Source organism: Nicotiana attenuata, chromosome 8, assembly GCF_001879085.1.
Source record: "Nicotiana attenuata strain UT chromosome 8, NIATTr2, whole genome shotgun sequence".
Classification (NCBI taxonomy): Eukaryota; Viridiplantae; Streptophyta; class Magnoliopsida; order Solanales; family Solanaceae; genus Nicotiana; species Nicotiana attenuata.
Window position 1 is genome coordinate 45,331,869 of NC_031996.1, and position 27,053 is coordinate 45,358,921.

Here is a 27,053-nt window from a genome sequence, read left to right on the forward strand (position 1 = left end):
TCTTCTAGTTTGTACGGTCAAACCTTTCTATAACAATATAGTTTGTTTCGATATTTTTTTATTTTTGTAGTGAATGTTGTTATACACCTATAACAGTATTTAACATTTAAATATATTTTGGCTGTTTAAATAAAAATTATCCAAAATTTTGTTTTTTCTTATTTTAATGTTACATATAAAAGATTAAAAAATATCCAAATTTAAAATCTCAAAAAATATGCATGTTTTACTAATTAAATATTAAAGAAAACTAATATATTATTAATGAATCCGTAACTAAACGTACAAAGATTAAACTCTAAGTCACACATTTTAAAGTTACTAGAAAAATAAATTCTTTCAAGATTAATCGAAAAACTTTGCAATTGTAGCTTCTTTCTAAGACTCCATTCTCTCTCTAGCGATATAATACTTGAATTGGCGAATATTTATGTCCAAAATTTCAGTGTAAGGGCATCCAATAGCTTTCCCTTGAAGGCAATCTAAGTGCTTAATAGTTGAATCTTCTATCTTGGCTTTTGTCCAATAGAAAAGATATCATGTGCAAATCTTCAAATCTTATGTACAATGCAAGATGAAAACTTTGTTCAATGGAAAAGATTGTCTGCATATTTTTAGGATTATTATTAATAGTTCTAGACATTCTATATGGTTGTTATAGATGGGTCATTTTACAAAGAGCGTTCTGCTATAAATAAGGTCGTTGCTATTATAGGTAAAAAACTGTTATAGAGAGGTAAAATTTAACTTAAAAAATCGGTTCTGAAAAAAACTTGGCTTTTATAATGAATGGTTGTTATATAGGGATGCTATTATAAAGAGGTCTCACTATATACTCAATCAGATAAATACATATTATTTCCTTTTTATTTTGTACGGTAATGGTGTTCCGGCTAATTTGTATGCACCACTATTTTACCAGACTTGTTAGCTTCACCACCAGCATAGATACTAGGTAACCGCCCACCAAGGCTTAAGCAAATGAGAAGAATGTCAGGTCTCCACTAAGATTGATCTCTGTATCCAAGATTTGAGACCACTTTACAAACCACTAGACCACACGCTTGGGTGCATAAATGCATATTATTTCTTTTTCTCAAATCAAGATAATGATGCAATTTGGGAGAAGAAAGAAAGGTCCAGGACACATGATGATAAAAATTAGGTGCAAGTCACTGCCTATAATACTAATTTCAGCAACAGAAAGTCCTGCTCCTGAAGTAAACAAGCACATGATATGGACAACTCCTTATTAATGGTAAAGGCAAGACTCCACAAAGCAAAATGTCCTCTTCAGTCCATGGACAACTACTTTAAGCCATTGTTTTTGAAATAGAGTCATAAACTGCCTGAGTGCTAAAACAAACATCCTTTGCTTCACTCAAATCCTTTCAAACTAATGGTATCGTTTGCGCAACAATCATCAAGAAAGATCATATATAAAGGTCCTGAAACTGAATTTCGATTTTCCAGTCTCGCGGAGCCTAGCTTATAGACATGACCTATATTGCGTGGATCCTTCATTTACCTTGAACTACCCGTGCCAAACAGACGCGACATGAGTGAATATACTCATAAACACATAGCCTAGGTCATAACTACTTCATAACCAGCTTATGCAACGGCGAGAGTGAGAAACATTAAGCTGTCCATTCTGGAAAACCTGTTGGCTATGTAATCCTCGGTCCTCCATTTACTTATTTTGCTTTTTCTTTATCTCAACCAGTCTATACAACTTTCTTTTCTCAGTGGATAATAGAAGCTGTCAAATTGTTACTGTTCTTTCATAACAGCAGATTTACTACTAGAGTTATGGCATACATTAATGCATCAGCAACAGAAAACTTATGCCCTGCCCAAAGTAATACTACAAGCAATGCACATAATGGCAAGAATAACTGAAACAAAACAATCAGTGGTCTCCAAAAAAGTATTGATCACAAACTGGCTTTCATTCTAAACTGTTCAATGCCGCAGATGTATAAATACTTACCATTCGAAAGTAGGAAGGTGGAACAAACATCTTTGACTATAAGCTTAACTACAGCTAAAGGAAACAGGACAGTGTCAAAACATAAAGAAGTAACCATACAAAAAAGTCAAGGGGTTTCAATATAGAGTATGTATAAAATTACCTAGCAACATAGCTTAATTTTTTGGCGAAGGGGTGTCAACTTCACAAGTTCAATACAAAGAGAATACTGAATAGTGAATCCATTAATTCTGTTCTAAATTACCAATTTGAAATATCCACATCTGAAGTATCAATGTGTCCATTAATCGACAGTCCATTAGTGTACCACATGTTGAAACATATTCCATGTATTCTCATCACAGCTATGATTCATCTTAAATAAATAAAAAATCATGCCCTTGATGTAACATTTTCAAGATTTGAAGCTTGCACTTTACTTTAACATCTCCCTCCCAAAATTTCCTCAAAATATTCACATACAATCTAGAAAAGTCAACCATAGATTTGACACTATCAATTTCACATACTCCATTGTTTTTCAAAAACTCACCACCCCATGTAAATTATGCAACTAAAAATTAAATCAGGAGCAGCAAATAAGAAGCTCCAACAAGATGTACACCACTAGAGATAAATTCACAATATAAGATAGTACCAAAGTATTTCACATTTATGCAACTTTTATCAAATCAAAAACCAAATTACAAATTTCAAGAAATACATTAGTTACTAACAGGAAGAACCTTCTTGACAATCTCATCACTAAGAGCAGCAATCTGAGAGTCAAGAGACTTAATAGTCTCTTCCTTTTGCTTGTCCAAACTAGCTAAAGCTTCTTGCAACTCAGCTTCAACTTTCTTCCTTCCTTCAGCAATCTTCTTCTCCACTTCCAACTGTGTCTCTTTCTTCATTTTGTTCAATGCAGCTGATATCTCAGCTCTTGCAGCTCTCATTATAGCTGCTGCTTGATCTTCCAATTGCTTCACTTCAGCTGAAGTGTCCTTCACACTGTTTAATTTCTCTTTAATGGCAGAATCTCTTTCATCCATGAATTTCCCTAATGGGGAAAAGTAAAGTTTGTCTAAAGCAAACATGAGGAAAAGGAACTCAGCCATCATAATAGGGAGAGTTAAATTGAAGTCAAAGAGTGAAGCTTTTTCAATTTCTTCAGCAAGTGAAGGGGGTGCAAAGGCTAATGAGCTAGCAAGAATAACTGAAATGGACTTGAGATTTGATGGGAGGGAAAGGATTAGTGGGGATTTGGGTAATTTGGGGAGGGGTAGTTTTGGAATTGGGATTTGTGGGAGGGAAAGTTTGGTTCTTGGTGATGAAGGAATGGAAGAAGTGATTAGGGCTTTGGAGGAAGCCATGATCATGTTGGCCATGGCTTAAGCTATTTTCTTGAAATTCTTTTGCTGCTTAGTTTTTTTCTGAGATGAATACACTGATTTTTTGATTTTGTGAAGATGGGTCGGCTGATATTTGATTTTACTGGTGGAAGAAAGGATGATCTCAGAAAGGTTATCTCATTCTAAGCCACACAATCTTGAAGAGGCTGAGATGGATTTCTCAATTCTCAAATTCTCAACAGTGGCAATGGGCGTGCCACTCACGTGCCATTAAAATAAAATAAAATTTGAAAAATAAGTAAAAATGTAAGAGTTGATCTAAATAGAAAGGGCTGAATTCAGATTATTTAGATAATTTGAGGCATAACTCACAGTAATTTATAAAATTCGAGAAATTATAGATTTTCTTTTTTGAGTAGGTATATATATATTAAACAAGGATCACAAAGCAGTGTAGTCCTATATAACTACAAGGAGAATTGAAGCCGGAGTTCCTAGCCCTTAAACTAGGAAGAAATTCAAAAATAGCCAGATTTATCACTGGTCGTTGAAAAATAGTCAAGTTTCAAAAGTTATCGAAATTTAATCACTTTAAATCTGAGCGAAAATACTGTTCAAAAACCGGAAAAATACGCTCGCAAATTTTACGGGAGTTCCAATATAAGTATGCTGGAACTCCCGTAAATTTTACGGGAGTTCCAGGATAACTATGCTGGAACTCCCGCAAATTTTACGGGAGTTCAAGCATAATTATGCTGGAACTCTCGCAAATTTTACGGGAGTTCCAGCAAGTATAATTGTCCAGTATAATATACTGGAGTTTAGAGCACTGGTGCTCCAGTCTCCCGCAAAATTTACAGGAGTTAGCAAAGTATACCGGTCCAGCATAATATGCTGGAGTTCGTACACAAATGCACCAGAACTCCCGTATATTATACTGGACCGGTCCCTGTTGCAGCAAAATAGTGGCTATTTTTTATTGACTTGGTAAACGCTGGCTATTTTTCATTGACCAGTGTGAAAACTGGCTATACCATGATATTTTAACCTTAAACTATCATAAGTTATCTAAAATCACATAAATAGATTCAGCTTCTTGTAAGTACTCATGTTTACACCAAAAATAAAAGGCAGAAATTCAAAAAAGCCAGATTTACAAGTGGTCATTCAAAAATAGCCACAATTTTAAAAGTAATCGAAATTTAGCCACTTTTCATGTAAAGATAAATCTGAACGAAAACACTGCTCAAAATCCGAAAAAATACTCCATTATAATATACTGGAATGTCAGTATAATATACTGGAGTTCCAACATAAGTATGATGGAATTTCAGTATATTATACTGGAACTTTCTGCGTGTTGGAGTTCCAGCATAATATGCCGGAAGTTCATACACAGGTGCACCGATCTCCAATATATTATGCTGGAACTTTCCGTGTTGCAGCAAAATAGTGGCTATTTTTCAATGACTTTACAAACGCAGGGTATTTTTGAATGATCAGTCCAAAAACTTGCTATTTTTACAAAATAAATTCATCTTCCGTATCTGAATGGAACTTCTATTATTTTCAAAACATCTCTGATATCTCTTGTTCCAAATTGTCCACCAGATGCAAGCTGGGACAATTTCTATCATATAGAAAATATATTAAGAATTATACAAAGCTTAAAGTGAAAAAATGTGGAAAAAATAATTAAATATCTAGCATAATTATATAAGTACATGGCAATATTTCAAGTCACCAAAGTTTAACTATAAAACGACACGTTTATACGAGGTATAGTCAAATGCCTACAAGATTATTTTTTTTTAAAATGCCGAACTGTATGTTGTACAAGGTGGACAATCTAAGACTAAACGTAAATATAGACCATTCTTGAGACGTAGAGGTGAAATAATCTAACTTAGATTATAAGGCATAAAATATGTATGAAATGACAATCTCACCTATCAAGGTATGCGAAAATGAGATTTTATGCTTCCATAATTGCTTTGAGAGCCAAGAGAAGTTCCAAGTTTGCCTTTTCAAGTTTGATTGCATTTGACACACATTGTATTCCCTATTTCAATTTAGAGGTTGAAAACGTTAATATACCTAGTAGCATATTAGATGCAGATTCATTATGTGGCCTCCTTTCTTTGACTTTAACAATCATTCTGGAAAAAATGAGCAAAAAGGAATGACTAAAAATAGTTTAAGATCTCTAACTGATTAAACCATTTACCTTATTTTCAATTTTTTCGTTCCATAAACAGAGATAAAAACGAAGGACAAACTTGGCGGAACTGGTAAAATTGCTACAATGTAACCAGGAGGTCACGGGTTCGAACTGTGGAAATAGTCTCTTGCAGAAATGCAGGGTAAGACTGAATACAATAAACCCTTGTGGTCTATCGGATCTCGCGTATAACGGGAGCTTAGTGCACCGGGCTGCCTTTTTTACACAGATAAAAACCTTTCTTTTTACAGATCAATCCTAGACATTATAAAGTAAAGAGTCTAAAGTGAGAACACAACAGAGCTATGAAATGGATTGCTTGTCAACCTAGTATTCAGTCAAAAATAGGAGAACAATGCCTCAAATTATACTTTTGTATCTCTGTTTTCTGCCAAAAGGTAAAACTTACATTAAATCTGAAATGGGGTGGTACATCAAGATGAACAGGGGGTCATGCCCAGAAAAGTCAGGAGTTTCTTTTACACAATAACCAGATATTTTCAGACCTGCACCCGTGAGGTTTTTAGTACAAAACCAGATATTTTCCTAATTATCTTGCTGATCTAGCTTGTCAAAACTCGCTCTAAATGCCGGCCGAGCTCATCTCGATACAACCTATTATCATCTATAGATGGGAAGATACACTACAAGCAGCAGCAGTATATCTTCTCTAATGATAAGCTCAAGCTGGTATCAAGTAATGTCTTTTATTGCAGAGCCTCAAATGACTGTATCGTCAGGAAAAGCATAATTCAATGTGTTGACATCACTTTCTCTGCCGAAGCAGCTTGGCAATGATTGGGAAGTTACGAGGCTAGACCTCCAATCAGAGTTGATTACCATTGATGTCAACTTGATTCATATCCTAGAGCTGCAAAAGTGCTGGTTATTGTTTTGCTTTCCAACTCTCTTTGGAAAGGCAATACTTATTATTGTGCAACTGCACAACAATTTTTCAAAACTCCCTAAGTAACCATGGGGTAATCTTGATGCATTACTCCATCTTCTGCTCCACTCTCCTTTCTGAGTTCGCCAGTTTCTGATACGATAACCACCCTCTAAATAAATGAAACAACCTGTACTGACAACTGCTAAGAATACCCCCATCATTCTCATCCTCAGAACTGCTGTCTTCATCATTCTCCGAATCATCTTGGGATAGATTATCCTCTTCTTCACCTTTCCGCTCTTTGTCAGCAAAGCCATTGGATCTGCAGATTGTGTGTTCCAAGATAATGTTAGCCCAAGTGCTCTATCAGTCTAGGAGTGCTAGAGGTATTAATGAACATAGTAAACATTTTGGACATGCCGTCTCAACAAAATATAGGGTGCTACTCTGATGATGTGAAGCTTAAGTGAAATAACCAAGCTTACATTGGGAAAAAGATGAAGCTACAGAAGGAACATCTAGACAAGCAAGGTCCAAACATTTCTCACTTAGTTCAACAAGTGCTTAGCTATAGTGTTAAACATGCTTCCACGAATCTCTGTAAGCAAATGTTCCAAGTATCCTTACATGAAATTCTTGGTCCTTTAACCCATTACTGTAAACTCTGCATTAAGTTCCCTACCAGCTACAAGTAGTAGATAATACTTTTGATTTTTTCGTTGAACTGAAAAAATCAGGACGAGAGGATCTCTGTATTTTCCCTTTTACACCCTAAAAATTTGAAAAAGTTATATATGAGCCAAGATAAATGTTTTTCTTTTTCCATGTCAAGATCTCTTTAATTCCTTCAAACATCTGAATGGCTGAAAATTCTTGAAGAGGTCCGAAACCTTCTATTTCTACTCTGTTATCACACAAGGTAGACACAATCATGCTCCCTCCCATTTACTCAAATAACACCTCAAGAGAGATATGTAACTTGTGGTACCAAAATTATTGCATAAACAACGAGTGCATTTCACAATAGTAAAAGACATGAAGAACAACTACATTCACGGAAAAGGATAAGGATGAAGTTGATGTTACAGAACTTACGTGCTGGGTTCATCGAAACGACGGTCCTCTCCTTCTGGCCATGTTTTTACCGGATTATAACCAATGGATACATGTCTCACAAAACTAAGCTGCAAATAGAGAAAAAAAAATCTATGATAGATCGTCAAAGAATATCACACAGTTTTACTTTCACTAACACAGAACAAAACATCATTCTTGGAAAGGAGAATTGCATCTCATGATGGCAAGATGAGACTCCATCTAAGACCTTTAAAGAAAGGTTAGCTTGTAGTGAACAAGGTGCTCTGCTTTTTCCCACAGTTGCTTCTTCACAGTTCTGCATTTTACTTAATTAGAGGTGCAAATCTAGTAAAAGATACCACAGCCTCCGGAAACAGATAATTGTGCAGATTTGTATACCCTGAGCATCAATTCTAATGTCATAAATTATCTTTACTGTCACCCCTCCTCTTTTCCTTTTTTTTTTTTGGGGGGGGGGAGGGGAGGAAGAGGTAGGGGAATCCATATAAATCAATATCTTCATGCAGACTTAGTGTTGACATTCTTCTGAATCAGCCAATACAGCTGCATAAGTGCACATCACTGATCTGACGAACCGACAAAGAAATGGACCTCGGCAACCCCAAAAGCTAGCACATGAGGTGATGATTTCCCAAGACCATACAAGGAGTACAATTTCCCTTCCCACAGCCAATATTGGACTCAACAATAACTTTACGGGATCTCAGGGTGACCTATAATCTAAAATATCCCAGTCTGATAAAAGAATGATTCCCTTTGCCAAGTAATAGAACGAATCTTAAAAGGTGTTAAAAGAATCTCTGATCTGTTGTCTATGCTTAGTTTACACCAGATGTGCTGATCTCAGTGGTTCATACATCACAGATTTATTCCCTTGGGACTTGAGAGAATAGGAGAGAAAAAGATATTTTCTTTTCTGTTATTCAACCAGATGACCGTGAATAAACTTATGTGGGCAAGTGAAAACACATTTAGCTGCAGAAGATGAAGATCCTAAAATTATAAAATCTAAAGATTCTATAATGCCTGGGCGTTCGATGGACTGAATAATTTGTAACGTCGTTGTTAGCCTAATCCTATACTGTCTCCTTTTTTCAGATTGCAGATACCAATGTATTTGCAACAAGCATACACCATAAAAACATATATAAGATTGTATTCATATGATCTTTCCCTAAACATCCTATGATAGAGAATAAACCTCATCACCATCCTTGATCCCATAGGTTCCTATCAAATCATCATCAGCAAGTAGCTTCTGCCCGCAATAGCTCAGGCAAAAATGTCCCCATACATGTAACCTGCAAAAGAGTCAGACTCAAATTAGGAGTCCTAAGAACTATGTAATTTGGTATCTTTTAACTGTTCAGAAAGAAATCAACTTGAAGTTTTGAACAAGGTAGCACATAAGTTGTTTGTCAGCCCAAAAAGTTAGAACCCCAGATAAAGTAGAGTGGAAAGTAAGACGGAAATGGAAGTCAACAATTAATGAATACAGTTTAAGGAACACCAGACCAGCCAAACATTCATTATTGCGTGCTGCGTTTAAGAAAGGGGACATGGAATAAGGAATCGGTTTTAAAATCCATTAACGTTAATAACTCTAATGATTGAAGGAGAAAAATCACAAAACCACATTTTATCTTCCTATGTTGCACAATCCACAAAGCTAGATGAACGAAACATATCTGAATCGAGATCCACAATAATGCATCACAACTATAGATTCCAATGTAGAGAATTCATGATCAACAACCTATTTAATTTTCCCTTTGATGTAAAGAATTAGGAACCCTTTCTAAGGCACTGCATCAGGCACAACCAAACTTGTGTGGAATGGCTAGAAACACCACAATGCTCGTTTGTTCTGTAAATTCCTAATATATTCTACGAATTTTTAACAACTCCTTGAATCCTATTTAACTCTCCCCCCCCACCCCCCACCCCCAACCGCCCTCCCGGCCCCCGGCCACACATCACAAAACTGTCTAGAATTTGCTATATTAGCAGCATTTCCATTAGCAGTGTGCATACCATGAAATCTTGCAATGGCTGAAGGCCTCTTCCACCGCCCGTTTGAGATCTTCCACGCTCCCATTTCTAGCCACTTCAATATCTACAAATCCCAAAATTAAATACATTACAAACCATCCAAAATTCACACATATGCTCAACCCAAAATATGCATCAAAATTGCAGAATTATACGAAATGTTACCAAAAGAAGAGCCATCCAATTTGAGGATGGTAAGCTTAAGGGGTTCCTCAGGTAATTTATCATACAAGAAAGGTGCTGCTACACAAATAAACGATCCATTCCTTCTTAATGAAACTTTAGGGCTAACATCATCTTCCTCCATTGTCTCTAAGGTTTGCATGACTAATATGCAAACCCTCAATTAATCTTCTTCTTACTTCTGACTTGTACATTGATTCATTACTACCATTTTCGGTCAAAATTTTCCCCTTTTGTTTCAAAGGGGTTTGGTTGTTTGGTGAAGAATTAGGGTTACAGTCTCGTTTAATTGGAGGAGATTCTCAAAAGAGAGAGAATGTGTGAGAGAGAGAGAGAGAGGACAGCAGTTATTTTTGCTGATTTCAGCTTTTGTAAGGAATAGAACGACAGTTATTTTGGTTCCCGGCATTAACTGTTTCAATCACGCACCAAGACGAACGTGTTAAACAAATTTGCTTCTTCTCGTTCTTTTTATTTTTTATTTTTATTTTATATCAACATAGTAATATATGAATGCCCTTCAAACTTCCAAATGATTTGGTGGCTACCATTAGATGTAGGGATTGTGAACTTTTTTATTTTTTCCAACTTTCAATGGTTCAAATTCCTTGTCGTTTGAATTAATTTTACGATACTTTTTATATTAAATTTTTCTTATAGTACATGCAACTATTTTGTGAACCAACAATAGATCAAACCACCTATAACAATATTCTTATATAACAACACTTCACTATAAAAGCCAAACTTTTATCAAAACCAATTTTCATGAATATATTTTCTATAACAGCATTTCGCTATAACATTCAAAAATATTCGTAACGAACGAGGCTATTATAGATATGTTTGAGGTATTAGTATTGGTATACAGGAGCTACTAATATAAATTCAAAAAGTTTATAGGGAAATTACCAGCTATGTCTATTTATAAGTAGCTCATTACAAAAATTGGCCAATTGATAAAATATTACTAATATTAGCCAATTAGTTATTTGAAGCAAAAAAAATACCAAATTTTTGCTTTGTTTTGAGTGGGTGTTATTAGAATAGATTGGGCACAACTTAAGGAGCTTGAATCTCAATTTTGGATGATTTGGTGAAGTTTTGAGGTAGTTCAAATTGAAAATTCGAAGTAAAAGCTGAACATGAAAAAAAATGATATGCGTATCACACTGTGTATCATTTGTGTATCACATATGTATCATATTTGTATCAATTGTGTATCACATGTATATATCCATGTATACCTGTGTGTGAGATACATGCGTGATACATGTTTGATACATGTGTCGCAGAAGACTTTTTTGAACTCGATTTAATTACGAATTTTGATACAAAACCAGTCCAAATCACCTCCAATCTTCCTCAAATTTTGTATATTGACTTATCTATATATTTTCAATGAATTTCAACTATACCTATTGAAAAAATTCCTTTTTTGTTTAGATGTTTGGAATATTGTATAGATTTTTGTATTTCATCACCTTATTTGCTACCCCGTCCATGAAATTACCTTTCCGTCTTGTATCTAATGTTGCTAATCACGCTTAAAAATATGGAAGGTGATTTTTGCATGTGATTCTTTGAGAGAAAGAACCCTATTATTTGCTTTTTCAATTTTTGTTGGCTAGTTTTGGTAAGTCTATGACTAATGGCTAGAGGTTGGTAAGTTGAGATTTATTTGGGACATTTGTGTAAGTTTTCCAAGATTATATAGGTTTATCATCTTTTTTATGCTACCACTACACTTAATAATAAATATAATTACTTGTATTGGCCTTTAAGAAAATTAATAGTGTAAAAATTCTTTAGTCATTATACAAAAGTTAAATATTTTTCTTGTACATTTCGTCTTTGCCATCTTCAAATCAAGTTTTGACTTTCTTTTTCTCATTTTCCTCCGACAAGCCGGTCAGCTATTTCTAAAGTTAGCTAGAAGACCCAGTTGATCTCAAAAGTATTCACTTCCTGCACTCGTATTTGCCAACCAAGTAATGTAAATATTAAAATTCTCTCGTGATAAGATGGACTAGCAGAAAATCGAGACAAACACCGAAAGATACATAAATTAGTAGGAAAACGAAAAAAATTGCCTAAGAAAGGCATCATACAGCTAAGCTAACATCGTTGGGGTCACAACTTGCCCCATGAAGAATCTCGTTAAGCAATGGGTTTAAATTAAAATCTGTTCATAAAAAGAATGTCATTACTGTGTACATCTCAAACTAATTAAGTTTCCCTCGTCCTTGTGGCGTAATTCTCCTTTTTAGGGCCCTGCTCGGTCCTGCAACAAGCTACAATCTTTACGCTCACCCAATTCTCAGTAACATTAAGTCAACAGGGACTTTTACTACCCCGATGAGGATCGGATACCTGAATTACCTAAGGAAATTATACCTTGCAGCTGAGTGTCTCTTCAAGCATCACAAAATTACCATTTACAAAAATGGGGGAGAATAATGCTGCAAATAATAACTTTTCCTGGAACGATCACATGTACATTCTCAACAATCACTTCCCTATGAGCTTGTAGTAGGCATAGAGACCAGAGCCAGCAAATCCCAGAAGCTGCCCAAGTACATTCAACTGAAAGCAGATATCCATCTACAATGATTAGCATACAAAATAGAACACGATCACAGAAACAGCAATAGTACGCTTACCATATCAAATGGAAGCCCGCCAAAAATGAACCATCCTAAGGAGATTGTAAAAAAGTCCTGCATAAAAGGAAGAAAAAGCTGTAGTAGTGATAGAGACTCATCAATCACTGACATTTTAGCTTCTGTTTACCCGAGGTACATGACAAATTAAATAAATGGAAGTCTCGCAAGCATAGGACCTTGGTTGGAAAGTGGACTCAAGCCACTTACCAAGGTGCAACCTATCTCTGCTGAAAAATGAAAACCCAGAAAGAAGTTCATCTTCAAGAGAATCCTATAAGTGCAAATGCAGAGAGCAGATTCACAAGCTAACTGCGATTAGCACAGCTCAAGTTCAAAGGAGATAAAGATTGACAGCCAGCCCAGTATAGTGAATAACTCTCCCTTCTTTTTTCAATTTCATATTAGAAGTGCTGTTTCACAAAAAACACAGGGAGTAGATGAAAATTTGAAGGTGCATAGGAAATTGCAGGGCAAAGAGGTTGTGAGCAGTAGGGCTCTGAATCTTGTTTATTGGCCCCATAGCGATTGGATCACTTTCTACTCTTCTTTAGAGGGGTTTAGGAAGGGCAGGAGGAGGGGGGCAGAGGTTGGTAGATCACCTCTTCAGTTTGCTACCTAACTTTTGACTGAAAGTGCAATCTGACATTTTTGAGTAAAGGTTCAGTTTCAAACTTAGATATTTCCGCATCACAAGCCTCAAGGACAACTTAATCTAAATTTCCATCAGCTCTGCAAAAGATTCATGTAGCTTCATGCTCAGCTACAACTACATAGAAATGAGAAAACTTTCGACAAAGGACAAGAGCTATTTTTTGGTATGTTAAGAAAGTATATCTGCAAGTTATCTATTGAAATTACTACAAGGATGATAATCCAGTAATTATATAGTGATATGAGGTTATTCTATAAAGCTGGCTTCTGTGGGACAAGGTGATAAGTTCAGCGGTTTTGTTCTCCTTTGCCATCATTTTGGGGATATTGGATGTAGCTGATGGTAGGTCGAGATTATGGCAGTTCCAATAGATTGAAAAACACAACACTTAAATCCGTACTTTAGAAGTTAACATCTTGTTCTGCTAGGTATTTGATCCTCATATGAGTTGTACGTCCATCTTTAAATTCCAAGTATTCACATGAGAAGTTATAAGACCACAATACTCTTTAGTTCTTCAACAAGAAATCAAGGATTAATGTGAGGACGAGAAAATTTACGTGCAACCACATGCATGAGAGGAAACGAGCACTGGATAATTGGTACTATATCTCAAGAGGAAGGTATGATGGACAAAGGCTGCAGGCCTCTAACTGTTTTTGCCACATCTTCCTCTAACAACTCTTAACTAAAGCTATTAAAACAAAAGCAGGAAAATCTAGAAAGAGAATCAAGTGACGAAGGTTCTTCATCACTTTTATATGGATATTGTAGTAAAATTATTCAGAGTTAAAAAAGGTAGATGGAGCAAACCCCATGCTGGTTCAGGTGATTAGATAGAGATGTGAATTTCCATTTGATAGTAGGTAACGTCAAAGAATTCTAACTGTAAAACTTGTTTCAATTGTCATTTTGTAAATAGGAGTCCTATACACAGTTGGAAAGGATTTACTATACTAAAATTTATATTATAGGATCAAATTACAAAAGGAGCGGGCATATCCACTCATAGCTGGCTTAAGGAGGTTAGGCACCACCCCACCCCTCTTTTTTTTGCTTACTTAGCAAAAGAAAGAGAAGGAATATGGCCCCTCTTCCATTTTGTAGCTGTTCTATTTGCTTTAATGAACATGAGAACATGCAGGGGTTAGAGCCTAACCCTCCACCTATTTAGGTGGATTTATGTAAAAAAAGAATTCCTTCAGAACAGACCTTCAAGAGATGCAAGGTTCACACAGATAACTTTTACCCTTCACATGTGGGTTATCAGCACCCTCTACTGCGACAAGCCTTATGAGGAGCCCAGGTACTCTAGAAATGACTGTTCTCCAGTAACTGAAACTTTGTGAAAAATAACAAAAAGAAGAGCTGAACGTGCTAGAAATTCTTACTATTCATTAATGGCTAGTCCTAGCTTAGGATGATGAGATATTTTAATTGGCATTAGAAACCAAAAACTTGCACACTGGGGAGCCAAACCTCAAAATTACATCCTATGAGCAAGAACCTCTGGTCAGCATGCAAGGATGCAAGCAAAATACAGAATCTCCTTTCATTTTCTCAAAATAGCACAATCGCTTGCAATCGTGCACTCTATTCAACTCCAGTTGCAACAAAGCAAAGTATTTGACTACCTGAATTATGGACTTGGATTCCTCCACAAGACCACAAACATCTTTTGCCAAAAAAAATGATACTTTGCACTTTCTCCAATTGGAGTATCAACCCAGCAAGGTGAATCAGAAAGCTTAATAGAATAAAAAGATTCATTGGAGAACAAACCTTCAAGTTACCACATATTGTCTGTGTGACGGCTGAATTCAGTGTTGTATTGAGAAATATGCAGTAGTTCAAGAAAAATGCCAATATGCAAGACATAAGCATTACGACCTGCTCATTTACAAAATACGAGAGTCAAAACACAGCCATATGACATCCCATTAAGACACTTATAAGTAGCAGTTAAATGTCCAGCAACAGTTGGAAGGAACCAGGTGAGAGTATGCTAATATGAAAATGGTGGGACATATTTACTTTGGAAACAACATTAATGTTTGGAGCAGGATTCACTCTCTATTCTTTTCCTTTTTACCCGAGGGAAGCAAAAATATTGTTCCAGAGGTGGGAGATGGGGGAGTGGGGAAGAACACCTATGACTTTGAGCTCCCAAGAGACAATGCGATGAAGCAAAGTGGACTATCACATTATGTGGTGCAGGAAAAGATCAGTGAGATAGTAAGATACCATAATCAAATTAATCGTGAAACTTACCAGGAAACCTGGTGAAAACAAATAAGGAAAGTTCATTGTCAGTGCCAGGTCACCTCGAATAAGTGACCAAACAAGTAAGAGAGGTCCACAGATGATTCCTATTAGAGGTAAAAAGAGCAAAAAAAATCAGAAAACCAGAACTAGGATGAACAGCAAGGATGACTAATAGAGAACGAGAGCAATACCATTGCACCACATTAGGCCAAAGCTATTGAGGCCACTTGATTTTCCTGGATAGCTGGAAATATTAGAAAGGACCAAAAAGATATCAACCTGAAAAGAATACATGACAAGGCAAAAACATTACCAATCCGCGCTATGGTTGCAAGGTATATTGCCGTTGTGATGTTGGATAAGAAGACAACAGCATAGCCATAATAGTCAAATGACAAGTCCCGAGCTCCAGCGACAAAAGCACCAAACACGATTATCACCACACTGGTAATGTTAGGCAATGTTTGTTAGAGAACGAGCGAGAAATATGCTCACGGCGTTACTCAAACTATGTGCTTGAATGATGTGTGATTAAGAGAACCCTTAACAGAAGAAGCAAGAATAAAACTTACGGAAGGCAGGCAACAATAACTCATCTTCTTACGGGTCAATTTAGAAGTGTAAAAGGAGAATCCCAGAGGTTATTATGGTTACCAAGATTAGGAAAATGGTCATGGTATAAAATTCAATAATATCTTATACCGTGTTTGGTTAGAATTTTATATGACAAATTTGGTATTATTTTGTGCCGGATCCAGCATGGGATAACTCACACAGGGATTCACTTTATGGGTATAAAACACCTAAAAACAAAAATAACCTTGATTACATCTTTCTATTCATAATTTACTTTTAAAATAAGGGTAAAATTGTAAATTTTTACATTATACACCGTATATTTCATTTTTAATGCAATGAACCTGTTAGAATAGTCATGTAAATAGGAGTAAATAAATAACCCTAATCCAATATATATTAGGAGTAGGACATGTTATGTGTGTGTATATATATAGAGCTCATTGTAACATATGTCAATACATCAATAATATTTTCTCCCGTGCATTCTCACATGGTATCAGAGCAATTGTGAGAGATTTATCGCTGTGCATAAATTCCAGCGATTCCGGGAACAGAAATCAGTCACTGGAACCCTTTTTTTCCGGCGACTTTTTCAAGCCTGTTTGCGTCTGCTTTGTCTCTGTCAGTGTTATGCAAAATCCAACACTACCACAAGAGTCGCCACTGTCCGGCGACCAAACCCCACAAAAAATCTCCGGCAAACAGTACCCCACGCGCCTCCACGCGCCACCAGAAGCTCACGCGCGTGAGCCCACGCGCCGGCGCGTGCACCACTTCACGGCCATTTTTTGACGAAGTTCCTTCAGGGCAGTTGGATCGCCCTCAAATACCGAGCCTACCCATAATTTTATTTTTCAATTCCGACCACTTTGAGTTTTTCCGGCGACTACACTAATTTTTCCGGCAGCTACAGTACTTTTCCGGCAAACACAGTGTTTTCTTCATCTGTTTCAGAGAATTTTCAGTAGATTCTTTTTTGTTATTTGGTGATAATCCAACCATGTCTTTGGGAGTCGATGCTTTCGGGTCTAGAAACCCGGGTTCTGGCAGTTCCGGTGTTATGATTACCTCAGAACCTTTAATGGGAGGTTCAAACTACTTAGATTGGGCTTCATCTGTCGAGTTGTGGTGTAAAGGTCAAGGAGTTCAAGATCATTTAACAAAAAAGGCTAGCGAAGGTGATGAAAAGGCCAAAACACAGTGGGAGAAGGTCGATGCTCAGTTATGTAGTATCCTGTGGCGATCTATTGATTCCAAGTTGATGCCCTTGTTCCGTCCATTCCAGACATGTTATTTAGTTTGGGAAAAGGCTCGTAATCTATACACTAATGACATATCTCGTTTCTATGATGTAATATCGCGAATGACAAGCTTGAAGAAACAGGAATTAGATATGTCTACTTACTTGGGACAAGTTCAGGCAGTCATGGAAGAATTTGAGACGTTGATGCCAGTTTCTGCTAGTATTGAAAAACAACAAGAGCAACGACAGAAGATGTTTCTAGTTCTTACACTCGCTGGACTCCCTAATGACCTTGATTCAGTACGTGACCAGATTTTGGCTAGTCCAACCGTCCCCTCAGTTGATGAATTATTCTCTCGATTACTTCGCCTTGCTGCAGCACCTAGTCACCCAGTGAGCTCATCACAGACACTTGACTCATCTGTCCTCGTATCCCAATCAGTGGACAATCGGGCATCTCATACTATGGAAAATAGACGAGGAGGAGGTCGTTTTGGAAGATCTAGACCCAAGTGCTCCTATTGTCATAAACTTGGACACACTCGTGATGTATGCTATTCTTTACATGGCCGCCCAACCAAAAATGCTTATGTTGCTCAGACTGAGACTACAGGTAACCAGGGATTTTCTTTATCTGAAGGGGAGTATAATGAGTTCCTTCAGTATCGAGCAAGTAAGCAGACATCTCCACAAGTAGCTTCTGTTGCTCAGACTAATACTTCTGTTGCTGGTAATTCTTTTGCTTGTGTTTCCCAGTCTAGTCCTCCTGGACAATGGGTTGTGGACTCAGCCGCTTCTGATCATATCTCTGGTAATAAATCACTTTTGTCAAATATTGCGTATTCACAGTCTCTTCCCACTGTTACTTTAGCCAATGGGTCTCAAACCAAAGCAAAAGGAGTTGGACAAGCGAATCCCCTACCCTCTGTCACTCTAGATTCCGTTCTCTATGTCCCTGGCTGTCCTTTTAATCTTGCATCTGTTAGTCGTTTGACTCGTGCCCTCCATTGTGGTATATATTTTATTGATGATTCTTTTATTATGCAGGACCGCAGTACAGGGCAGACGATTGGAACAGGACTTGAATCAGAAGGGCTTTACTACCTTAACTCCCTAAAATCCTCCAAGGCATGTCTAGTTACAGATCCTCCGGACCTAATTCACAAACGTTTAGGACATCCAAGCTTATCCAAGCTTCAGAAGATGGTGCCTGGTTTGTCTAGTTTATCCACATTAGAGTGTGAGTCATGTCAGCTCGGGAAACATACCCGAGCCTCCTATCCTCGTAGTATTGAGAGTCACGTAGAGTCTATTTTTTCTTTAGTTCACTCTGATATATGGGGTCCTAGTAGAGTCAGTTCAACCTTGGGATTTCGTTATTTTGTTAGTTTTATTGATGATCATTCAAGATGTACTTGGATTTTCTTAATGAAAGATCGTTCTGAGTTGTTTTCTATATTCCAGAATTTTTGTGCTGAAATTAAAAATCAATTTGGTGTTTCCATTCGCACTTTTCGCAGTGATAATGCCTTAGAATATTTATCCTCTCAATTTCAGCAGTTTATGACTTCTCAAGGAATTATTCATCAGACCTCTTGTCCTTATACCCCTCAGCAAAATGGGGTTGCAGAGAGAAAGAATAGGCACATCATTGAGACTGCTCGCACACTTCTCATTGAATCTCATGTTCCGCTGCGTTTTTGGGGCGATGCAGTTCTCACAGCTTGTTATTTAGTTAATCGGATGCCTTCCTCTCCCATCCAGAATCAGATACCGTATGCAGTATTGTGTCCCCAATCACCCGTATACTCTGTTCCCCCTCGTGTTTTTGGGAGCACTTGTTTCGTTCATAACCTAGCCCCTGGGAAAGATAAGTTAGCTCCTCGTGCTCTCAAGTGTGTCTTCCTTGGTTATTCTCGTGTTCAGAAGGGCTATCGTTGTTACTCACTTGATCTTCGTAGGTACTTTATGTCCTCTGACGTCACATTTTTTGAGTCTAAACCTTTCTTTACCTCTTCTGACCTTTCTGACCCCCTTGATATATCTGAGGTCTTACCTATACCGACCTTTAAGGAGTCTACTATAGCTCCTCCTTCACCTTCCGCCACAGAAGTCTTACCCGAGTCTCCTATAGCTCCTCCTTCACCTTCCGCTATAGAAGTCTTATCCATTCCAGCCGTTGAGGAGTCTAGTGTGGCTCCTCCTAGACTCCCTGCCACAGGAACACCACTTTTGACATATCATCGTCGTCCGCGCCCAGCATCAGGTCCAGCTGATTCACGTCCTGCACCTGACCCTGCTAATACTGCGGACTTGTCTCCTCTTAATCAACCGATTGCACTTCGGAAAGGTATACGGGCCACCCTTAATCCTAATCCCCATTATGTCGGTTTGAGTTATCATCGTTTGTCATCACCCTATTATGCTTTTCTATCTTCTTTGTCCTCTGTTTCCATCCCTAAGTCTACAGGTGAAGCATTGTCTCATCCAGGATGGCGACAGGCTATGATTGACGAGATGTCTGCTTTACATACGAGTGGTACTTGGGAGCTCGTCCCTCTTCCTTCAGGTAAATCTACTGTTGGTTGTCGTTGGGTGTATGCAGTCAAGGTTGGTCCGGATGGTAAGGTTGATCGTCTTAAGGCTCGTCTTGTTGCCAAAGGATATACTCAGATATTTGGGCTCGATTACAGTGATACCTTCTCTCCTGTGGCTAAGATAGCATCAGTCCGCCTTTTTCTATCCATGGCTGCTGTTCGCCATTGGCCCCTCTATCAGCTGGACATTAAGAATGCTTTTTTACACGGTGACCTTGAGGATGAAGTTTATATGGAGCAACCACCTGGGTTTGTTGCTCAGGGGGAGTCTCGTGGCCTTGTATGTCGCTTGCGTCGGTCACTTTATGGTCTAAAGCAGTCTCCTCGAGCCTGGTTTGGTAAGTTCAGCACAGTTATTCGAGAATTTGGCATGATTCAGAGTGAAGCTGATCACTCTGTATTCTATCGGCATTCTGCCTCGAGTCTCTGTATTTATCTGGTGGTCTATGTTGACGACATTGTTATTACCGGCAATGACCAGGATGGTATTACTAAATTGAAGCAACATCTCTTGCAACACTTTCAGACTAAGGATCTGGGCAAACTAAAGTATTTTCTGGGTATTGAGGTCGCTCAGTCTAGCTCAGGTGTTGTGATCTCACAACGAAAGTATGCCTTAGATATTCTTGAAGAGACAGGAATGACAGGTTGTAGACCGGTTGACACTCCGATGGATCCGAATTCTAAACTTATGCCAGGACAGGGGGAGCCTCTTAGCGATCCTGCAAGATATAGACGGTTGGTTGGTAAATTAAATTACCTTACAGTGACAAGACCTGACATTTCCTTTTCTGTGAGTGTTGTGAGTCAGTTTATGGATTCTCCGTGTGATAGTCATTGGGATGCAGTTGTTCGCATTCTTCGGTATATAAAATCAGCTCCAGGCAAAGGCTTATTGTTTGAGGATCGAGGCCATGAGCAGATCGTTGGATACTCAGATGCTGATTGGGCAGGATCACCTTCTGATAGACGTTCTACGTCTGGATATTGTGTCTTGGTAGGAGGAAATTTGGTGTCCTGGAAGAGCAAGAAACAGAATGTGGTTGCTCGGTCTAGTGCAGAAGCATAATATCGAGCGATGGCTATGGCGACATGTGAGCTAATTTGGATCAAACAGTTGCTCAAGGAGTTGAAATTTGGTGAGATTAGTCAGATGGGACTTGTGTGTGATAATCGAGCTGCTCTTCATATTGCGTCAAATCCAGTGTTCCATGAGAGAACTAAACACATTGAGATTGACTGTCACTTTGTTAGAGAAAAGATACTCTCGGGAGATATTGCTACAAAGTTTGTGAAGTCGAATGATCAGCTTGCAGATATTTTCACCAAGTCCCTCACTGGTCCTCGTATTAACTACATATGTAACAAGCTCGGTACATATGATTTATATGCACCAGCTTGAGGGGGAGTGTTAGAATAGTCATGTAAATAGGAGTAAATAAATAACCCTAATCCAATATATATTAGGAGTAGGACATGTTATGTGTGTGTATATATATAGGGCTCATTGTAACATATGTCAATACATCAATAATATTTTCTCCCGTGCATTCTCACAGAACCAAACATCTGGCAAGCACTAAATAAACCAGTGATTATAAATCCCTGTATTACAATCCTTGGATTATAATTCCTGCATAACAGAATCCCTGGGGTCGTTTGGTTTCGCTAACAAAGTTATGCTGGGATTAGTTATCCTAGTATTATTTCTTATTGATTGCTTGGTATGTTGTATTAATCCTGAGATTGTCAATTATACTACTTATCCTGGGATTTCTGTTCCACCCACTGGCAGGTATAAGTTATCCCGGTACTTTTTTTAATCTTGGGATAACTTATCCCAAGATTAGTAACCAAACAAGGGATAAGGCGGTACTAAATTTTTATTCCAAGATTAATTTTGCTTATCCATCATACCAAACAAGCCCTTAGTGTTTAAATGATAAACCCCTTAATAGACCGTTAATACTAATTACTAGAAATTTAACAGAACTGAGACAAAAGAGAAAATTAAACGTTCTATTCTTTCTTGCAGCTTCCAGCGTAGCACAGATGAAGCAACAGAATATAGCGATATATTTGGCTCTCATGTATCATACCATTATGCTATTTAAGGCTGTCAGGTTGAGCAACCAGTTTCCAACTTTATGCATTTAGTCAGAAATCTCATTTCCCAGGGTCAAAAGCCTCGTTTCAACTTTATGCATTTTGAGTCGAAAAAACTTTCATTTTTTCCCAGAGTTATAAATCTTGTTTCTGGAAGCAGAATGAAGGAACAACTGAAACATTAATCCGGTTCCTCTTGTCACTATTTTCCATATTGAATTTTTCTTCTTTATGGGAAATTGTTTAGTTTGTTGAGAAAGTCCGCTGTTGGTGAGCCAGATGATTTAATAAGAAATCTCGGAAGCAACTTCAATTCCTAAATCGAGAACACGAGAGAGAACAAAATGAATAGAAAGTGAAACATTAATCCCAGTTATCCCTCGGTTTTACAAACTGTGAGAAGTTAAGTTTTAAATATTCTTTCCTAATAATCTGATCCCTTGATGAGGAACTTTTCCTTGTTGTCTATCTCAAGATCCCATAGTATTTTTGTAGACATAGCTTCTGCAACAGAACTAACTAAAAGAAAAAGGAAATCTCACCTTCCAATAACAGGGCGACTGTACCTCTGACCTGCAAGAATGGATTCCACAATCATTGTAAATACAACAGTTGTCCTCCTAAGGGTTGTGTACATTGGCACATTTACTCCCCGAACAGACTCCATCGTAACTAGCTTTCAAGGAGAACCAGAGACCACATAAAATCTGTTGGTGAGATGCGAACTCCTGACCTTTGAGGAAATAATAAGCATAAAAATACTAAATGAAGCAATTACCATGTAGAGAAGATAGGTCACAGCAACGGGTGAAGTATCAATCAGTGTCTTCAGTGGCACAAATGTTTTAAAATTGTCAGGTATTACCGGAGATTCATTCAAATGAAAAGAAATGAGCTTCAACCGTCTTAGGAGATAAAGAAAACAACATGAACATATTATCTGCAAATGACAGGAAGCTAAATATATCAGTTCGGTGATGCCAACTGATATAGAGAACTGCTTTTGAAAAGCACAGAACAAAATAACTCCTGTCAAGCACAAGTTCCACAACTTATTTGGAAATATAACACATTATATGGAGATATTAGTTATTACTAAAGCAAAACATTATATTTGATAAACCATGTAAAACTTAAGAAATAAGCCAGAGCTTTTGCGTGATGAACTGACAATCTATTTAAAGGTCATGAAGACAAATTGCTTAGGATAAATATTTGCAACCAGCTCCGGAAAATGAATAAATAATGTGTGGTACAATGCTGAGACTGTCAGGCATCACTGTTAAAACCAGAGTCTCTAGGTACCTGACAGAGTGTGATGACATTTGCAGATGGGAAGTTGTATGAAGAAAGAGCTGCTTTATTGAATAATACCAAGAGAACTGCAAGTCAAAATCAGGTAATTTTGTAAGCATCAAGCAGTGCCATAAATGACTATGGTGAGCTTCTCCAAAAGAACAAGATGAAACATCCTTAAACGCAAATGGGAAACCACAAGGAAATATATATTATGGAGAACCAAAAGGTCTTTGATAAACAATAGGACTAAATCAACTCTAGGACTATGATGCTTAGAAAGGTGAAGCAAAGGGATAGAACAAATAAAAGGAAGTTTCTATAATTCGACCTGACAGAATCAAAATTCAAGACTGGCAACTATACTTCAGCACTTGACTTTGAATTTGAGATTCTTCTAGATGTATATGCTTATTGCTACCATGCATCATTACAAGACATCAGTGGCTATATCTTAATTCTTGTCATTGGGGTCACATTATTAAGTGTTTGATTTTTCAGCTAAATGTCCTATAATATAATTTTAGTACCGAGTGGACTCCCTTGACCTCACTGTACTTGAATTAACATTGACAGTGCAAGACAAAGAATAACATCCAGAAATGGACAGTAAGCTCAAAGGAACGACATGCGATGGGGTCTTTGTTGAGTCTTTATCTTCAGAGTCCTCATGTTTTGATTCAACAAGCAAAGTCAAAGGTAAACCCTAATTTAGTATGTTAAATGGAGTCACTAGACCAATCTGAAATCTTTTAGCTTTTCTTTTTTCAGATACGTGATAAACAGCAGATTTTAATCTGCCCACTTTAGGTTGTAGAATATCATTAATATAACACTGACATATAGACATGGATTTATCACCCACAAACAAACATGTTAAGTTCCCACTACGGTAGAGTGGCATATTTGGACAAAAGTCACATCCGGAACGGCATAAATATGATCTATTTGTCTGAATCATGTAGCATAAGATGTGCCAAAGACACAACACAATACTTTTATATATTTAATATTAATTGCTTATAATGCCTAGAAAGACAACTTTGGTGGACATAAAAGCTACGATTCCAAATAATACAAGTGTCCATCATAAGTTAATAACTTAATAGTAAGTTTGACCTTCCTTATCCAGTTACTTTTATCCCATTGAAGTCATTGATTTATAACACAAGTGGACTTGGAAAAAAGCAAAGCAAAGGAAAAGTCGAGTCTTCAAACATGTCTATCATTTGACAAGATGAGACATTTTAAGGATGCGTGAATACACACAATTGGATCAATATGTATACAGTGTCCAATATAATCAACACATTTTTGTGTGTAAAAGTGCTAAATAATTTAAAGAGTAATGCTGAGGCCTGAGGGTCTAAATCCAACATTGCCAAGATCAAATGAACATGTTAATGAACAATTGGTGCAATTTAAAGTCAGAGTGGCATTCTAGATGGTATGAGATTGTGCATAACACTTTCATGTCCAACCCCCGAAAATCCCCCACTATACAATGAGGGGTAAATTCATCCAAAGGAGCATCTGATCATACCATCAAAAGCTGAGCAAGTCGACAAGCATGATGACTTTTTATACAACTGAGGAAAGAAAAAAATAACTTGAAAAGAACCAACAAGAACGGCAGTTCTTCTTTTAAGGAGTAAAAAAAACTAAGGTATTTGATGTGTAAGGCACATAAAGCTCAACATTTCAAAGATATTGAGGGACTAATCCTATTTAATAACAGTGAGATATTTACACACTTAGTACTTGGATACATGGTTTTCCCTTGAATAACACCAAATTGGAAAGAGAACTTCCTATTAATAACGTCATGCATGAATCAAAAGCTCAACTTTTTAAAGACAATTAGGAAAAGGAAACACCTTATAATACTTGATTTCATGACGAATCACTCGACTCTCCATCAACAAAAATAAACTCTTTTTTTTTTGAATCGGACAGGTAGAAGCAACTCCCATGCTAGTTCTAAGGATTGCGATTTCAACTAGTTTCTCCGATGTGATAGAGAAAGTCAAAATTCAACTGTTTAATTAACTAACAGCCGTAAAACACTAGGTTCCATGACGAATCACTCCACTCACGATCAACAAATAAACTCTCAATGTGAATCGAACGTAATAAACAGATAAATCAACTCTCTTCCTAGCTCTAAAAATTGCAATTTTAACAACTGTCTTCGATGTATGGGGAGAAAATTTGACAATTGCGATTCCTCAAAAAAAGAAGCAAAATTTCAAAACCGCAATTTCGTAATTCAACAGTAACAGATATGCTAATAAGTAGCAAACGAAGAAAGAGGAAATATTCATACCAGCACATGACATGTAAGATATAGCAGCATAAGCACCGCGTTTGGTCATGGCCGATCCTTTGAAGAGCTTCTCCTCCGTTCGCGGCGGCGGTGAATCGGCCGCCGCCGTCGTCATTGGTAGTAACGGATTGTTCTTCGCTGAACTTGAAGCCATGATTCACACGAAATTTAGATCTCTCTCTTTGAATCGGTATTCTTTCAACAACTACTCAAACTGCAAGTTGAATTAGCTGTTTGATTTTAATACTCTGATTCTTTAAACCAAGTATTTAAACTGTTTTAAAACTCTATATGCTCAGATATATTCGTTTTTGAAGTTTCCACAGATTCAAAAGCAGCCCTTTATTTATTTTCTTTTTCTGTTTTTGGTTCGTTGGTTTCCATAGAAGCTTCCCTTTTCCCATTATTTCCCCAATTATGGGAATTCTTTTATTTTTGAGAATTAAAAATATCATGCTGATAATTGTCATATGATTTCTTTACCAGAAAAGATTTTTGGGTCGTGGAAAGAAATGACATACTAAAAATTGAATTTTATGACAACAACAACAAAAATAATTATTACTAGTTTTTAGTCTCCAACTAATTAAATTTGGTTATATAAATGCTCATTATTTATTTTGCATTTTTGATTCATTTCTACCATCTTAATTTATTCTCGTCACTTATAAGAGTGTTTTAGGACTAACATTTGTGAATATTTTTAAATTAAGAATATGAATTATCTGATTTGGAAGTGAAGAATATAGAAGCTAATAGGACCCCGATGGTTTCGAATCTCATTTGCATAAATAACTAAAAGAAAGTTTTGTGCCTAAAATCACATTTTATAGTTTTTACAGCAAATTGATAAAAATTATGTGCCCATATCGTCGGGGGTTTTCCTAAAATACATTTGTATAAACTAATTTTTTGTTAACAAAAAGAGCAATAAAATTGATCCGTAACAAATGATCAATAAAACTAATTAATTTGATTACAAAAGATCTTTATTACATGAAATCAATAAAAATCGATTAAAATGAACATAATTCAATATCCAATTTAAGAATCGATATTTGGTGATTAGAATGTTTTAATTCATTGATCATTTAAATAACTTTAGTCAAAATGAGTATGAAATTCCTCTCAAAACTTCCTTTATCAGTATTTTGTTAAAGTTTCCGTTAATCTTATAAGCTTATTGAGTCATGAATATTTAGCATATTAGCATATTTAGCATCATTGAGTCAAATGATGAGACAATAAAACATCAATATTCAAGTCCAAGGCAAAAAATAAGATGATTTTCGATCTGTTTAAATTTTGATGAATAGAATTAACAAATACATGTTCTTATAACTGTTTCAGTTTGAATATCACGGCATAAGCAAAAAATATTTAGCTTATATCTTTTTAATGAGGAGAATAATTAGATGACAAGAACAAAAATTCTAAGTCCACAACTCTTTTGGAGAAGTCCTACACTGGTCAAACTACTCCTGTATGTGGTCAGATTTGAACGACCATGAATCAACTAAAAAAAATTGGGTCTACGCTGACTTTTGGATGCGCGT

General features: G+C 36.8%; 3 protein-coding genes across 4 annotated transcripts; all 3 read right to left on the reverse strand.

The window, feature by feature from the left end:
* Positions 2,581-3,510, reverse strand: LOC109231376 (ATP synthase subunit b', chloroplastic). Its single transcript, XM_019397024.1, has one exon. The coding sequence runs from the start codon at positions 3,358-3,360 to the stop codon at positions 2,698-2,700; it is 663 nt and encodes a 220-aa protein (XP_019252569.1). The 5' UTR covers positions 3,361-3,510; the 3' UTR covers positions 2,581-2,697.
* LOC109231377 lies at positions 5,850-10,210 on the reverse strand. Its single transcript, XM_019397025.1, has 5 exons — positions 9,750-10,210; positions 9,567-9,648; positions 8,734-8,833; positions 7,530-7,618; positions 5,850-6,756 (listed from the first exon to the last, which is right to left on the reverse strand). Exons 1-5 carry the CDS (start codon positions 9,907-9,909, stop codon positions 6,540-6,542), a joined length of 648 nt encoding a protein of 215 aa, XP_019252570.1. The 5' UTR covers positions 9,910-10,210; the 3' UTR covers positions 5,850-6,539.
* LOC109231378 (UDP-N-acetylglucosamine/UDP-glucose/GDP-mannose transporter) lies at positions 11,788-25,885 on the reverse strand. Of its 2 annotated transcripts, XR_002068807.1 has the most exons (11): positions 25,498-25,885; positions 23,181-23,257; positions 22,654-22,815; positions 22,418-22,551; positions 15,664-15,794; positions 15,542-15,586; positions 15,357-15,454; positions 14,868-14,975; positions 12,431-12,487; positions 12,165-12,353; positions 11,788-12,051 (listed from the first exon to the last, which is right to left on the reverse strand). XR_002068807.1 is itself a non-coding variant. In XM_019397026.1 (10 exons), exons 1-10 carry the CDS (start codon positions 25,649-25,651, stop codon positions 12,279-12,281), a joined length of 1,041 nt encoding a protein of 346 aa, XP_019252571.1. In that variant the 5' UTR covers positions 25,652-25,885; the 3' UTR covers positions 11,788-12,278. The 2 variants fall into 2 exon arrangements, 1 of the variants encoding a protein (XP_019252571.1); XM_019397026.1 differs by having other exon boundaries at positions 11,788-12,353.